The sequence below is a fragment of the Balaenoptera musculus genome, chromosome 2 (genome assembly GCF_009873245.2).
Source record: "Balaenoptera musculus isolate JJ_BM4_2016_0621 chromosome 2, mBalMus1.pri.v3, whole genome shotgun sequence".
Classification (NCBI taxonomy): Eukaryota; Metazoa; Chordata; class Mammalia; order Artiodactyla; family Balaenopteridae; genus Balaenoptera; species Balaenoptera musculus.
Genome location: NC_045786.1, coordinates 62,835,108 through 62,852,628, shown reverse-complemented (window position 1 = coordinate 62,852,628; position 17,521 = coordinate 62,835,108). Strand labels below are relative to the sequence as shown.

Here is a 17,521-nt window from a genome sequence, read left to right as displayed (position 1 = left end):
ATTATTGACAAACGTTACTGTCATGTAACTACCACCGCGATCAAGATATAGAACAGTTCCATTGCCCACCAAAATTCTCCTGTGCCTTTGTGGTCAACTTTTTCCTTCAAACCTGGCACCTGACATCCACTCATCTGTTTCTGTCCTCATAATTTTGCATTTTCCAAAATTTCTTATTACTGTATATAACCGTATGTAGCCTTTTGAGTCAGCTTCCTTTTGCTTATATGTAATACACATGCATTTGAGATTTATGCATATTGTTCCATATATCAATAGTTCATTCTGTTTGGGGCTGAGTAGTGTTCCATTGTACGGGTATACTACACTTGTTGATTCCCAAGTTGAGGGACACTCCAGTGTTTGGTGATTTTGAATAAAGCCATTTTAACGTTCATGTACAGTTTTTTATGGGTGCATAAGTTTTCATTTCACCTGGGTCAATGCCTAGGAGTGGAATTGCTGAGTTGTGTAGTAAGTGGTTCTTTAATTTAATACAGAGCTCAAAGCTTTTCCAGAGTGGCTGTACCCTTTTGTATTCCTGTGAGTAATGTCTAAAAGTTCTAGTTCCTCTGTATCATCAGATCATGGTATTGTCTGAGTTGTTTCTGTTTTTGTTTCTTTTTTGCCATTTTAACAGATATTGGTGATATCTCAAAAAAAAAAACAGTAGTTATTGAGCACCTACTATGTGCTCTTCTAAGCCCTTGGGATACATCATTGAGCAAAACAAATATCTCTGCCCTCAGGAAGCTTATGGTCCAGCATGGTTTCCTTGTCTATAAAATGCCAATAATGAAGCACATTATGAGGTTATTTTTAGGAGAAATGAAGTAATGTGTACAAAGTCTGTAGCGCAGTGTCTGACATACAATAAACACATAGTAAACTGTAGCTTCTACTGCTATTATTGTTAATAAAGTCAGTTTTGTCTGTATTTGGGTGTCAAAAGCAGAAGTAGACATGATCCAGCAATCCCACTTCTGGGTATATATCCAAAGGGAAGAAAATCATTATCTGGGAGAAATATCTGCACCGCCCCCGCCCCCACCATGTTCGTAGTATTATTCACAATAGCCAAGGTATGGAAATAATCTAAGTGTCTGTCGACAGATGAATGGATAAAGAAAATGTGGTATTTCTTTACAATGGAATATTATTCAGCCTTTAAAGAGGAAGGAAATCCTGCCATTAGCAACAACATGGATGGACTTGGAGGGCATTATGCTAAGTGAAATAAGCCAGACACAGAAAGGCAAATACTGCATGGTATCATTTATATGTGAGATCTGAAAAAAAAGTCAAACTCAGGAAAACAGAGTTGAATGATGGTTGCCAGGGGCTGGGGGTGGGGGATATAAGAAGAGGTTGGTAAAGGGTTCAACCTTTCAGTTATAAGATGAATAAGTTCTGGGGATCTAATGTATAACATGGTGACTATAGTAGTTAATACTGTATTGTATACTGAAATTAACTAAGAGAGTAGAACTTAAGTGTTGTCACGTATACACACAAAAAAGGTAAATATGCGAAGTGATGGATGTATTAACTTGACTGTAAGAATCCTTTCGCAATGTACATGTATACCATATCATGCGCATACTTTCAATATATTACAATTTTATTTGTCAATTATATCTCAACAAAGCTGGGGAGACGAAGCAGAAACAGAAAAAGTTAAGTTTGTTCATTATGAAGAACCAATAATACCAAATGCCTCAATAAAGTAACTTAATTGATTAATTAATTTTTCCTTAGGGTTCCAAAATTGAACATGAACCCCCTAAAATCATTCCTTCTTTGCCCCGTTATGATTACCGTCAGTATTTTGAGTTCTTGGGCCATTTAGTGTTTGGCTCCCAGGGCTGGCTAGTTCTCCAAAGACTTTTTAGCTGATGGTCATGATTTACACATTATTTGGACCTCTGGCTCCATATAGAATTTTATTTCTTTTAAGTAGCTTTAAAAACAGACCCTGAAAAAAAAATGGACTGCCTTGTCCTTGTAAATCAACACAACCCCTTTGGAAAGCAATTTGGCAATAAAAGTCAAGAACCATAAAAATGTTCATTTGCCTTCACCCAGTCACCCCACTGCTGGGGATTCATTTTAAGGAAATAATTAGCAGGAGAAAAAAAAGTTTTTTCAACAGAGATGTTCATGACAGCAGGATGGTTAGGGATATTATGGTATATCATAGCTCATTAAGATACGTAACAAGAACAATGATAATTAGGAAGATGTGGAAAGTACATATAAAAGGCAAGTGAAAAACAGAATATGAAAGTATATGAACCCTATCTCAACCACTTCAAAGTATAGTTTTTTATATAAACAACATGGGCAAATGTTTTCTTCTCAAATTTCCTTAATATTTTTATAATACAAAGTGTAAAGTATTTAAAAATTCAGAAAAGAAAGAATTCAAGTACTTCCAATGCTACCCAAGTCGATATCAGAGTTAGACATACTTGATAACAGATCCCACTTCTGCGTCGCCTTAGTTCTCTGACTTGGGGCAGGTAATTTAACATCTCTGAGCCTGTTTCCTCATCCAAATATGAGGATAATGATACCAACTTTTTTAGAGTTGCTATTGGGTTTTCATGAGACACTGTATATAAAAGGGTCATTGCTTAGGACGTGGGGAGTACTTAACAAATATTAGTTCCCTTTTCTCCATGTTTATTATTTTTTCTGCCAATGTTTCTATCTCATTGTTGGTAGCAAAACACCTAGGATCTAAACCCCAAAGATAATTCAGACGTGGACTGTGTATGGGACACTAATTACACCAAGTATTCATGGAAACTGAGGCAATGGGAAGAGTCCCGTGTGAAATCGTAATACTGGATCATAACAGCCTTCACACAGAGAAGATAAGCAGTGCAGTTCGACTCACATGTCCACCAGTGTCTGAGGAAGAAGAGAGGGGAGCAGGATTCAGGTCTTTTTTACCTGTGGGCGTCCTATTGACTCCAGACCTACTCAGGGTACTGAGAGTCACGTGAATCCTGGTGAAGGCAGCATTTATCTCTGCTAAGATTAGAAACATGGAATTTATTGCCTGTCATCCAAAGGGTCAGGACATGATTGATTGTGGACAAGGTTTTGGTTCTGAATTTATAAGACTATCAGAGCCTGCTGGCACCTCCCTGCCCTGGGAATTTGATATTATCCCCAAAGAAAATGAAATAGAGCGTGCTTATTTGTTGAAAGTAAGTCTTAAACATTAACTGACTTCAGGATATAAAAATAAATGTTCCTTCCAGACACGTGGTTTGAATGAGAGTTGGCCTCTTGAACACCCCACTGGCCCGGTCACAGTGATTAGTCCAGAATGGACATGTGACCCAAGCCGAGCCAAATGGAGTCCTTTCCTGGGACTTTTCATGTGGACTTAGGGGAAGAGACTCCCTGGGAAGTTGTGAGCACAGGTGCTAGCAGTGGTCCTGTTGAGGCTGCTGGAGAAGCCAGCCCAAGAGAATGAGACCTGTCAGGCTTAGGGAGTCTTTTTCTACTCTGGAGACAAAGTAGCCCAACTCTTATTCATAAGATATTCCACCAGGTCTATTATTCATGCGCAGATGCTTTCTTTCTTCCCTGTCAATTCTGGGTTTACTTCACCCTTAGATTGTCTTAGTTCTTGCGGGGGGTTGGGGGGTGGTTCTTTCACAGTCTTTAGCTATTAAGAGCAGCCTTCTTGTCTGGCCCTGTGTCTGGATCACATTTACTCTCTAACATCCGAGCAGACAGTCCCAAAACTAAGAAGCCTTGTAGTTTTCTGGATGTCTGTGAAGATGGCAAAAAAAAAGGCACAAAGTGGAAATTGCTGATGCAGATGTTTATTATGCCATGTGTGAATAATCCATAGTCTGTTGGCTTGGATTTGGGGTACTTTTGCTGGGTAGTGACGTGGGTTTTTCCACACTGTTTTTATTTCACCATGTGCCTGCATACAGAAGCAAGGATAATATTGAGTTTCAGCTGTAGACATTTTTACAGGCTATTCATAAAGGCAATAGCTTCTTTAAAGTCTTTAAAAGTATATAGATCACAGCTTGTAAACTTTTTTAATCAAAAGGTATTAAGAGTACACCAAACATGAACAAAAAACATTTTACAAAGTAATAGATACTAAATAGAATAACTTATAGGCGGTTACATGCATCGTATTTCCATAACCTAAAACACAATGAACCAAGACGTGTAATTATCTGACTGGCTTCTTCGTGGCCGCAACCCCAGCGAGCTTCAGCTCCAAGTAAGAAGCCAGGGGATTGGACTCCGCGGACAAAGGCTTCCTGCTGGCTGCCCCGTTGGGAGCGGAGGGCTGACCAGGGGACATTGTCTCAAGTCTGTGGTCTTCTCAGCTTTGTGTGTCCCAAAGAATTTTAATGTAGCCCTTCATCCAGAGGCATGCAGACTCTGGGAAACGAGTTCATTCCCAGTTCCCTCCCCTAAAAGACCAGCAGATAAACTAGAATGTTAGTTCATTGTTTTACAGTGGGAGGTGTCAGAGTCTACCAGACAGAACCAAATTGACTGGCTGGTATGTTCTGTGGGAAAGCCTACGGGACACCATCTCACTCACATTTCACCGAGGGTGCCAGGACCTCAGCAGCCAGCATGCTCAAGCTGTGAGAACTCAGGGCACCCACTCTCCATTCCAGACACAGAAGCGTTAGGAAAATTGGAATCTGTGTGCAACTTTTCCTCCAGAAATGTTTTCCGGGCACCCTCGGGCTCTTCCTCACTGAATCAACGATGGTAAACTCTGGTAAACATCGCTCAATGGATGCTACTTCTCGTCCCCTTTCTGTCCTGTGACACCCATCTTTCTCTGCTTCTTTCTCCAGTGTTCCATCGAGTGTGGGAGCGGGACCCAACAAAGGGAGGTGATTTGTGTTAGGAAGAACGCTGACACCTTTGAAGTGCTGGACCCCTATGAATGTTCCTTCCTGGAGAGACCCCCCAGCCAGCAATCCTGCCACCTCAAGCCCTGCGGAGCCAAATGGTTTAACACAGAATGGAGCATGGTAAGTCCCGGTGCTTTTGGTAGAGGTTGTGTTAGTACATCATTATGCTTCCCCCCTCCCCCCTCACTGTTGGGCCACCTACTGGGTACCAGGCACTGGGCTCAGCCCTTGAGTAGATTCTCTGCAGCAATCAGCTCTACTTGGTCACAGCCAGGGCGCCCTAGACTCAGCCTGCTTGGCGGGGAGTGGGGAGCCTGAGACTGGGACGATCTTGATTTCTAAACTATAGAGGCCATAAAATAGTGACTCTCAAATTTTTGTGTGCATGAGAATCAGCTGGGATCTGTTTGAAAAGGCCGATTCTGGGTCCAACATGGCCAAGGAATTTGCTCCTTAGGTGAGTTGGCTACAGGTGTAACCAACATTTTGAGAAATACTGCTGCAGAGTATTGATGGCTGAAAGGATTCAGGGATGCTGTTCAGAATACAACATCATGAAGTGATCTCATTATAAATCCCACTGGAGGAATTTCTGTCAGGCCTCCATACCAGTGTGTGTGTGTGTGTGTGTGTGTGTGTGTGTGTGTGTGTGTTGTACACATTTTTAAAATCCTATAGACAATATGGATTATGGGACTGATCCTGTTTTTCTCTTTGAATTGGCTACTAGGAAACTCAAAGCCAAAACTGTGGCCCATCTCTAAGAGAGAGTTTATCAGAATATACAAAGTGACTTATAGGTGCTAATGTTCTCTGGCTTCTCTTTCTCTTTCCTACTTTTATCTTCTTTTTACCCCAGTTTCCTCACTTATTTTTTATCTTGTGGCCCTCTTATGTGTTTCTTAAGCCATCTCCAATCCTTTTTGTACGGAAGGAGGGTAAATGAAGAAAGACAGAGCTACAGAGAGACAGAGTGAATAGAGAACTAGGTTAGTAAGGAATGAAATGGAAAAGGATGGAAACAGTGATAAAATTCTTTGTTTTTCAAGTGAAAGAGTTTATTGTTAAGAAACTTCCTAAAACAGAAAAATTCCTCAAGTCATCATTCCCAGTGACCATTTCATATGACTTGGACACAAGGGGACCAGGGTTCGTTCTGCTTTTTGTCAGGGAAGATCGTCAAGCAGTGGCTGTAGGTCAGTCCAGAATAGAGGCCAGATCCTTCCTCAAAATCATTCAAAGGTGATCAAAGGGATTTTCTTATAAAATATGTGAATAAAAGCTGAGAATTCTGTTTTCAGACAGTGTATGACAGCCATTTGGGTATGTGGTAAACCACACCTCGGATGCAAATGGGAATAAAGGAGGTGTTGAGTTTCAAAGATGTTTTGCCAACTTCTGGGAAATACCGTTTTATTATTTTGATATTGGCCAAGGCCCTTGAGAAAGCAGGAACAGATCACTATATTCTTCTGCCATTCTGCTTAGAGAGTCTAGAAAGGGCCAAAATCACCAGGCCACATCAAAGGCCACCAACTCCAAAGACACCTGCCTTGCCTGGGAACAACCCAGACGTCCCTCAGCAGGTCAGTGGATAAACAAAATGCAGTGCGTCCAAACAATGGGGTACCACTCAGCAACAAGAACGAATGAACTGACACCTCCCACGACTTGGAGGAACTTCAGATGCATTTTGCTAAATGAAAGAAAGACCCCCCCAAAAACTGTATGTTGTATGATTACATTTGCATAATATTCTGTAAAAGGAAAAACTATAGGCACAGAGACCAGATCAGTGATTGCCAGAGGATGGGGCAGGGTGAATCTCACTACAAAGGGACGACACAAGAGGATTTGTTGTGTGTGATGAAAGTTCTGTCTTGTTTGCAGTGGGAGATACACGACTCTCTGAATTTGTCAAAACTCAGAACTGTGCACCACAAAAAATGAATTTTTCTGCATGTAAATTTAAAAATAAATAAGTGAACTGAAACTAATATGAAATATATAGTTACTATAGTAGCAAAGATGGTGGAAGCAAGACATTTTTTAATTTACCTTGTTTTATAAATTTGAGTTTGGAACTAAGTAAATATTTTATATAATTATAAAACAGGGACTCCCCTGGTGGTGCAGTGGTTAAGAATCCGCCTGCCAATGCAGGGGACACAGGTTCGAGCCCTGGTCCGGGAGGATGCCACATGCCGCAGAGCAACTAAGCCCGCGAGCCACAGCTACTGAGCCCGCGTGCCACAACTACTGAAGCCCACGCACCTAGAGCCTGTGCTCCGCAGCAAGAGAAGCCACCACAATGAGAAGCCCGGGCGCCGCAACGAAGAGTAGCCCCTGCTTGCCACAACTAAAGAAAGCCCACGCACAGCAACGAAGACCCAATGCAGTCAAAAAAAAAAATTTTTTTTTAACAAAATTATTCTTTTTAAAAAAGAAATCTCTAAAAATGGAAAATGCAATGAAACAAATTAACCTAAATATGTATGCAGTTGGTGGCATCAGCACTCTTGCATGTGGCTGTAAACCACAGTAATTTGACTGTCCATCCCTAAGGACAAAAAGAACTGCAGAAAAGTGTCTGTATTGTTTGCAATAATCACATTTTTAGTGATAGCTGTTGTCCTGTGTTCTGAGATGGTTGGGTGTATAATGGGTGATAAAGTAAATGAATAATCTACTTTATGGTACTGTGATAATATATGTAACAGTAAATATGCTAGTATGATAGTATAGCTGTATTATCCCCAGTATCCTTGAGAAATAGGATTCTCAGCTTAGGAGAAAGAAGATACAGACCAAAAGTAGAAGAGATTTAAGTGAAAATCCTGTTGTCCTGAATTTGACTTAGAAATATCAGTATGAACTCACAAATTAATTTATCTTAAAAAATTTTTTTTCCCTGTTTTATGCACTGAAAGAGCCTGGAAACAATGACCAACCCAGTAGCAAACGGCATGCCTTTCAGCCAGAATACGGTTTCAAAATACCACTCCCCACTAAAAGGAGCCAAGAATTCTTAGAGAAATGGCTGATTCCAGGTCTGTGACTGTTATAGGTATAAATTAGATCGGGATGTCTTTTCATACCAGGTAGCAAGGAGGTTCTCAAAGACGAGTTCATGTCCCAAGGGCTCAAGAACCAACTTTTGGGCTCCTGATAGCCATTGATGGGGCATCAGTGAGCATCAGTAAAAATAACAACTACCATGGATTTAATGAAATACATCACATATGTTTAAATCCATCCATCTATAATAAGTTTGTAATGATAAAAAAAAAACTAATTAGAGGTTCCACCATTGGACGATGTTAGGGGAACCAACTCATTATTCTGAAAACTGATAAATAAAAGAAAATAGTCCAGCATTTACCCTGTCTCTCTCCTAAACAAGCCATACCACTGGGTAACCAGAGAGTAAATATATGTGAGGAAGGGGTGGGGATTCTTTAGATTCTCAGCTTATAAAAGAAGAAGAGGTGTTAGGATATTATCAACATTTTTCAACCCCAAATGAACTAATGGATCTGCTCAACAGTGGCTGCTGACCCCCTCCAAAGAGAGACAGCCATACACATCCTGTGAAGTAGTCCCACCACAAAAAATCAAACCTGCACCTGTTAAGGCCTCTTCTGGATCCAACTTCCAATTTACAGGAAATGGGGAAGACAGAGGAACATGTCTAACTGTACCATGGGGATGCAGTCAGCGAAATCCTGACTATGGGAAACTCTACAGGACAAATGACTCAGTTCCTCCAACAAATAAAGTACAAGGGGGAAGAAACACAGGGGAGGGGAACCCATGGATTAAGAGTCGTAAAAGGCATGTCAGCCAGCTGCAATATACAGACCTGATGTGGATCCTGATTCACCCCCCCAAAAAAAACTCTATTAAAAAAATTGAGGTTCACAAGGCAAATGGAATTAGGAACACTGAATATATCTTGGAAGATAAGGAACTATTGTTGATTTCTAGGTGTAATAATGGTATCGTGGTAATTTTTTAAGAGTCTTTGTTTTTTAGAGCTACAGACGGAAATATTATGGAAGAAGTGATATGATATCTAGATTTGCTTCAAAATAATGGACCTGGGTGGGTACAGACGAGACGTGGCTAGCCATGAGTGGGTGCATGTTGAAGCTGGTTGTTAGGTGCAGGGGAGTGTAATCCTCTGTCTCCTTTGGTAGATGTCTGAAATTTTCCAGTATCTGTCTTCTCCCGTGTGCTGAGCTAATGGGCTATCAAGAAATCTAACTTTCTTCCTTTTCCCCGGGCAGTGTTCCAAGAGCTGCCAGGGTGGCTTCCGCGTCCGGGAAGTGCGCTGTCTGTCTGATGAGATGACCCTAAGTAATCTCTGTGACCCTCAGTTGAAACCAGAAGAGAAAGAATCTTGTAACCCTCAGGACTGCGTCCCTGAAGTTGGTAAGTAGGGAGTCCTATCTTGGAGTAAAATATTCATCTTCCTTAAGCTCCGTCCTGTTCTCTGGTATGAAAATGCCAGGTTCATCCAGGTCTCTCTGTGACCTCGTGCCTAGTCATGGAGTTGAAGGGGGTCAGCATCCTTTTGGTATATGTTTCATAGTTTAAGCTGCCTGTTGATAGCACAGATGGCAATCCAAGCCACCCATCAACAGATACACTCACATGGGAATTGATTAAAATGGCAATGCATTCGGAGATTTGGTTCCAGCATCCTTATGGCCAAAGTAGATAGATTTCAACTGCGTGTTTAAAGAAGAAGAATAAAATATAAGCTCTGAGCCCACACTCACACCTCCCATCAATAATAAACAGCAGGACCGGGGTGAAGAGCCACACCCACCGCCCTTTCTCCTTCCCTGAGTCCAGGCTGCCCCTCGTGCTCAGAGAGTCTTTTCTCTTCTCCTCTGCTACAGACGAAAACTGCAAGGACAGATACTACAACTGCAACGTGGTGGTCCAGGCCAGGCTCTGCGTCTACAACTACTACAAGACCGCCTGCTGCGTCTCCTGCACGCGCGTGGCCAACAGGCACTCGGGCTTCCTGGGGAGCAGATAACACCCCGCTGCGCAGCCGTGGGCAGGTCAGGGAGTCTGGGAGCAGTGGGGCTGGCTGACTGTTGCCCTTCCTGGGGGCTCCCTGGCCTGTGGAGCTGCCAGCCAACTTAGTCAGCACCCCGCCTTCATAAAGTGTACACACGGTGCCCAGGAGCGAGACCACGGGTGTCCTTTGAACATCACCGTGAACTGCCGACCCCTCCTTCAGAAACCTGGCGCCTGCGCTCTCTGCAGACCGAGCGGTGGGGATTGCCTGCAGCTCTCGGCCGACTCCCGTCCTGGCACTTTCTAAGTCAGCAGTCAGGCCCTGTCTGGGCACTGCCTAGCCCCAGTGCTGCTGGCCTTTCTAATACCAGCGCCGCCCCTTGGAGAATCAGAGGAGACAGTCCCCCCACCCCAGAGCGCCCCCCCTAAGCCTTGCTAGGATGCCTGCATCCCTCTGTTACCTCAGCCCGGCTGTGCCTATTTTTTACTCTCAAAGACATTAGGCTCTTTTCCAGCCTTGTGACACAAGTATCTCATGCCAGTTTAGAGCTTTATTGTTTTGCAGGTGTATTCAGAGATATTAGCTCATTAGCGGCTGTGAGCACAGCGCCCCAGGATGGGAGTCAGGGAATGAATCGTTGTCCCCATTTTACTGACAAGGAAACTGAGACTAAACTTAGGTAACCTACCTGCCACCTTATCAGATAATTGACCCATTCAGTGACAGAGCTGAGTCCTGACCCCAGTCGTCTGACCACAAAGCCCTCACCCCGAGGCCTGTCCAGAAGGCTTAGGTCTGCAGGATGTGGCTTCATTTCAGACCTGGAGGCTGAAAAGTTTCCCATTCAGCAAACAAAGCCCAGACCTTTGAATTCTTTCCTCGGGCCAAAAGTCAAGCCTTTATCTCCTGCACTCAGTTGTTTCAGGAGTCTGTTTCTTTTTTCCCTTCCCCCACAAAGTCACAGGTCCTGGTGACAGGACTCTGCACAGTTTCTTAAACCCCATCCTTAATGGAACTATGCCATGAGGTAAGAAAGCCATTGGGGTAGCAAGGTGATTGCCTGAAATTCTGATTCCTCTCCCCAGTGGTACATGCCGCCCATGGAATCCTACATCGTGGACCCTTTGGCCTTTTGTCTCCCAGAGCAGATTTCCAGAGCACACAGCTCTGTCCCCTGGGCTCTCACCCCTTCCTCAGACATCTCTCCTGGGTTCTTCCCCACACATCGCCCAGTGCAAAGTCTAACCAACCTATCCCAGCAAAAGCCCTATGTTTATATTAGAAAGAGTCTCCCTTGGGTCTTTCTGGTTTGATTTGCAGATGTCTCTCTGTGACTTTGCATCCCTCCCTTCCCCCATGACTCACAACCCATATCCCCCTTCCCAGATGTGCGCACTAAGATCTATATTAATGCAGCCAGCCTGGGAAAAGGGGCTGTGAACTCCTCCACGATGGCCGCAGCGGCAGGGTCTTCCCTGATTCACTTCACATAACTCTGTAGTTCCCGAGGCCTCTGGCTGGAAGGGGAATGCAGTGCATATGAAAGATGAGCTATCTGAAAAATCAGTGAGGATAAAGAAGGGGGGACATATATATATATATTCTTACACCCACTAAGAAAAATAATCAGGCTGAACAAATTGGAAGCGTATAGAAAATTTATCTTATTTAGTACTATGGTCCTGGACGTATTTCCCTTTCAAAGCAAGCATTTGCTTTGAAATTCATAGCAAGTGAGTTTCTCCCGTGAGCCCTTTAACCCAAAAATCTGCTACTTTGATGATGATTTGCAGCTTTTGGAAGCAGTATCACCAGCTCAGTCTTACACACTCCGTTAGGTTCCCACTACCCTTGAGCTTTCAGAAAGCACCCTATCTCTCCTGATCCTTACGTAACTCATGCAATAAGCAGCAGGACAGAGGCCCAGATTCCTGTGCCCACCAAGCAAAAACAGACCAGAGAGGCCAAGCATATGGCTGGTTTCCATCTAGCACCCACTCTTTCCCTCTCGCCACTTGCCTTTGCTTCTTGTCCCAAGGGAGGGTTTCCTTTATGCAACTGCTCTCAGATGTTGCTGTACAAGCCAGTCATTTGAAGGATTCTTTGGAGGAAGCTTTCTTTACCTGCTGGAGGACAGAGCAAGATCAATGGGTGGAAGAGCAGAAAGGCTGATTTCAGCTCAGATTGCGGGAAAACCTTCTAGCCATCCAGGCTGCCCAGGGCAACAGAGGTATGGTGTCCTAATGAGTGAGCTCTCCAGCCTAAAAGGGATTTCTCCACCAAGTGGGAGGTGAGCATCCTGGGTCTTTCCAACTCAGACTTCTCACGACTGGGCTGGGGCAGTGACGGCTTTGTCTCTTTGACATCCAGCAGTGTCCTGTGGCTCCTAAACGTTACCTAAAAGTTCTTTAAAGGGACAGTGGTCCTCTCATGAGAACGGCCATCCTGCCAGTTGTGGAATTGGGTAGGAGCAAATAAATCAACCCCATGTCTTCAGGGGAAAGAAGTACTGAAAGTAGGGGTCATTTTTCTCTTGCAACAAATAGTTGAGTTAATCTTGGAATTCATTTACGTCTGGAAAGCTTATAGATTGCTAGATGAGGGGTTTTATCAGCTTGACTTGGAAATCCAATTTTTACTAATCTCCTTGTTTCTTATATCAACGTCTAAATGCCTTTGTTCTTAGCACAACACACATGAAAATGTCCTTTAGTATTTGCAGTGACAATGTTCCTTTCCCCCTCCAGAGATGCCTCTTTCTCATTTTCTTGTCCCCTTTATCTCACCCTCTCCTTCCCGTGACCCACCATCTCCTTCTCAGTCCTCTGCCTCGTCCCTTAACTGGCCATGATGCAGAACTGAAATTTACATTTTAATACAGCTTTTTTTTCTGTGTACCAGATTGCGTCAGTCCCTGCTCTGAATTTTGAAATTAGATAAATTAAAGCTGTTCTGTGTTTTTCTCACAAAAAAAATCAACAAAACTGCAAACAAATAGTTTGCTTTTTTTACTATCACTTATTAGAAATGGAAAGTGTGCTCCTTGCAGCCTAGGCAAAGGCCAGTCAGTGCAGCCCCATCCTTCCCATCCTCATGTGGACTCGCCTTTCTCCCCTTAGAAAAGGAGCAGCATAAGAAATAGGGCATTTAAAAAAAAAAAAAAAAAAAAAAAAAAAAGCTTGTAAACCAGGCCACTAGATGGCGTCAGTACAGTTCATTAAAGGCGTGTACAGTGCCCCCTGCTTGGGAGCTGGTGGGGAAGCCAGATGAGCAGGGCCAGTCCCCGCCCTAGAGGAGCTGCAGTGTGACAGAAGCACTCAGAACTGTCCCCATCTGTCCCGTTGCCTTACTTCTGTGGCCCAGGGCTCTTGGGGTGTGTATCATTTACTCACCCTCAAAGTGTTTAGCATTCAACACTCTTTCCTTTAAAAAGAATGACCTTCCAGAGGGATGAAAATGAGGGACACTGGCTTCATTTCTTTTTGTCAAGCTGTGTGGCAGGGAGAGAAACCCAGATGTTGCTAGTAACTTTCTAAACCAGTGGCTCTCTTTTTCTTTAATACAGCCACTTTAGAATTTGAATATCTGCTTTCTAATGTCAAAGACACAAATATAAGTGGTAAAAAGAAACATGACTTCCCTTGAAACAGGCTGAATAGTCAAACCTGAGGGAACCTCTATCAGCCTGGCAGGTGGAGGCCAACATTTGATCCTGCCATATGAAACACTTTTTACGTGGCTTAGATGGGAAATTAGACACCTTCCTGATGAAATTGGTGGATGCCAAAAAGCTGGAGAGGTAACGCTTGAATGACATGTTCTAGTACCAAAGAAGTCTGGGAGACTAGAACGAAACCTGGGATCTTCAAAATTCACCAGGAAGCAACATAAAGTCCCACTTTTGGATTTTAAAAAAAGCTATACAAGTACAAGGTGGGGGAGATGCAAGAGTTTCAGTGGATGAAGCTCAATGTGAGTCAAGAAAGTGGGATGGAACTACCCCCAAACACACACACACACACACACACACACACACACACACACACCACACACGACATTTAGGCTACATAAGGAGAAAACGTTGGTGAACCGTATTTGTGATTATTGGAAACTTTAAAAAGAATATTGGTAACGTATAACATTCAGATGAGCACGCCCAATCCTGATGAGGGGCGCAGACTCTGAGAAGCAGTGGAAAGGACTTCATGAGAATGTTTAGCCCGGAGGAGAGCCATCCTAGGACCAGAAGGTAAAAGCTGCAGGGAGACACATTTTACTTCTTGCAGAAGAACCACCTTTCTACAAGTGAGAGCCTTCAGAAGGTAGAGCGCTCTGTGGTTGGTGGTGACTGACCTGTCCCTGGAGGTCTCAGCAGAGGCTTAACGGCCGTTTGTCATGGGTGCTGAAGGGGGGATTCGAGCACCCAGCTGGGGCAACAGGACTTTTAAGATTCTCTCCAATCTGGGCTTTGGTGACTCTGTAAGTAGAACAGCTTCAAGTGATTCACCTCGTCTGGGATGGCAAGTACACGGCACATGTACTTCCCATTTCTACCATTTTGAGCCCAGTGTTGCACCCCTCTCCAGGGCTGAATGTGGCCTCATACCTCGGAGAACCACCAGCCAATTGGTCAGAGCTGCCCTGTCTGGTCCTGCTTCATAGATGAGTACCCAGTTGTCCCGATGTCTAGTTCCCTGCCCAGGGTCACACACCTTGATGGGGGCAGAACCTCGGCTAGACTAGCACCCTTTGAATACCATCTCACTTTCTCAACTCACTTTGCTTTCTTGTGCCTTTGCTGGAGCTACGTCATTCTCTCCCCTCTCAACCACACTCCTGGTTCTTTCTATTCAGTTTGTAACAGTGGGAGACTGCCATTATGCTGAGGAAAAGTGACCCCCACAGGGTGGGATTCTCTAGCCAGCTTTCTTAGTATCTTCCAGACGTTGAGCCCCTTGCCTCAGTGAGAGGAAAGCCATTCTGTTACATAATTTCCACCTGCCTTGACCCCCAGATCCCCACCATTCAGTTTGACAGAAGGATATACTTTGTTATAACTTATTATTTTGTCCTTTGTAAATACAAGATGTTTATAGGAAATGTGTATTCTGAACTCTACCGGGCAGAATGAGTCACTACACCAAAATAGTTCTATTATTTAGAATATGTTAATTTTAAAGGGACCTAATAGGTATTTATTTACATATTCGATCCACATTTGTGTAAAATTATTTGATCCTACTAACCCAGCTTCCCGGAAAGTTGCTGCACGTGATGTCTTATTCCAAGTCCATAGTTACAATTTAGTATACTGATTAGCCAAATTCCTGGGTTTTAAGATTGAATATAAATTACTCTGCTTTTCGACTCATTCAGGGGTTTTTACCCTCGGATTATACCTGAAACAGGTCTCTCTGGATTGCCACCTTTCCACCTTGAATATCATATTTGCTCATGTAACCTGCCATCTCCTCATCCTCAAACATTTGAAGAAGGAATTAGGAGGGTCTTCTTCATCCCTTCTCTTTGTCTTGCCTTTTTCCTTAGAATCACCAGCAGGAAGTTGTTCGGGAGGCTGGCTTACAGCTGTGACGGAGGCAGGGTCCCCTGGCAAGGGCAGGGAGGGGTGTAAGGGAGGTGATGCATTCACTGCTCTGACCACGCCTCCAGGGCCCCCGCTGGACACTGCTAAGTGGGAGCTCTGGGTTTTCAACTGCACAGCCAGGAGCAAAGAACCCACAGAATACCCCATCCACGGCAAGTCACCCGAACGGTGTCAATTATTGCTTAAAGAGGCGGAGGCGAATTATATGAGTAAATAATCTGTTTTCTCTTCAGCAAAAATGACAACTATTTTTGTGTATGACTAATTTATTTTTATTATTGTAAAAATACAATAAACTGGTTTTAAAAAGTCAGCTTTGTTAACACGTCTGTGCTTTCTCGGGCCTTATTCCATTTCTACTCACGTCGCTTCGCACAGCCCTCTATAAAGAAGAGCCGAGCCCTTTAGAGGTCGGTTGGTCTGTGGGACTCTGGCTCTGGGGGTGCCTGGACCCCTAAGAGGACAGGGAGTGCAGGACATCCGCCTGCTGGTACACGGGTCCTCAACCTTGGCTGAGGAGCTTAAGAGAAAATATTCAGGCATGTGCACTTCTACAGGATTTCATGTTTGGTTTGGTTTGTTTTACAGGATTGCACTTTTACAGGTATTTCTTTAAACCTCCCCCAGGAGGCAGAAAGTGTTGGGACCCGCTGCGCTGATTCGTGCGGCTCCATCTCTCAACTTGAATACAACTTCTTCCAACTGTCCTCGGGCTGACTTTACCTTGGGCTTGAGCTTAGCAGAGTGTTCGACAAAACCTTTCGGGTTATCTTGATGCCTAATAACGTGAAATATGACTTAGGTCATAAAGCCCACTGAAAGTCACCCTGGACGAGAGAGTCTCTAGTGGAGTGCCTACAGGCTCTGCCCTTGACGCTGACTGCCCTGCAGCAGCAGCACCAGTAACTCTCAGAAAATTATTATTGTGCCTCAAATATCCTTCCCATCCCTCCCATCCACCTTTTCTGCCTGGAAAATCTTCATTTACTCTCTCTTTTTTATTGCGGTAAAATTCACTTCACAAAATTCACTGTTTTAATCATTTTAAAGTGTGAACCTGCATCAGTCTCTCCGGCCGCCGGGCTGCACCGCTTCCCCGCCGTCCACTTCAGCTTCCTGCCGCCCTCCTGTCTTCTGCGTGCCCGGTCCGACCCCCAGTGGCACTAACGTGGGCTCCTCAGGGCGCTCTCCCAGCGAAGCAGTGGCCGCCGCCGGGGCGGCGAGATCCACAGTCTGGCAGAGGAAAAATGCCAGCTGCGGAACGGGGAGCGCAGGCCGCACGACCTCAGCCAGCCCTGGGGGGATGTGGCGATTCTAAACAGAGGATTCACTGGGGATCAAAGTTGACCCTGTTCCAGTATTGGTTATGGGTCTTCTGTTCCTCGCTTCTGTATTTATGTTGCACGTTTGGGGCAAGTACACTTGTTCATAGATTCAGCTACATCCATCTATCTGTCATCTGAAGAAGAAAGGAAAAAACCCAACATGTCTTGGACCAAAAGCATGGTGATTTTCTGTTCATGAGAAAAAAAATTTCTGTAAGCTAACTGTTTTACAGGGAACTTAATGAGAATTGATTTTAAGGAATCAATTTTTTTTCTATGGTTCATAAACTTTTTAATTCATAAAAGAAAGTGTGAAATTCAGTGGTATGTAGTACAGAGTGTTGTGCAACCATTGCCAGAATATTTTCGTTACCCCCAAATTCCATTTATTCTTCAACACCCAAATCAGAAGTCTACTATGTGCCAGACACTGTACTGAGTACCTTCACACATGGTGTCTTATTAAATCTTCACAGCAGACCTAGGGAGTTGGAATGTTGTCCCCTTCTAGAAATGAGAACGTTGAGACTCAGAGAGGTTTCGTGTCCAGCTAACACTTGGTGGCACTAGGATTCTACTGTCGGCTTCCCCTAGAGGCCGGCCTGTGTCTTTCCCATGTCCATCTCCCCAGGGCCTG

The 17,521-nt window shown here is 43.9% G+C and overlaps 1 protein-coding gene and 1 pseudogene across 2 annotated transcripts in view; both read left to right on the top strand.

Annotated features, from left to right (window-relative positions):
• Nucleotides 1-15,872, top strand: part of THSD4 (thrombospondin type 1 domain containing 4) — a 583,087-nt gene extending 567,215 nt beyond the window's left edge. For both annotated transcript variants that reach the window (XM_036844549.1, XM_036844548.1), the window contains 3 exons: nucleotides 4,860-5,039; nucleotides 9,209-9,353; nucleotides 9,827-15,872. In XM_036844549.1, the coding sequence (XP_036700444.1) occupies nucleotides 4,860-5,039; nucleotides 9,209-9,353; nucleotides 9,827-9,969 (468 nt within the window). In that variant the 3' untranslated portion in view covers nucleotides 9,970-15,872. The remainder of the gene's footprint in view (nucleotides 1-4,859; nucleotides 5,040-9,208; nucleotides 9,354-9,826) is intronic.
• LOC118889830 lies at nucleotides 13,153-16,991 on the top strand (annotated as a pseudogene).
• The last annotated feature ends 530 nt before the right edge of the window (nucleotides 16,992-17,521 follow it).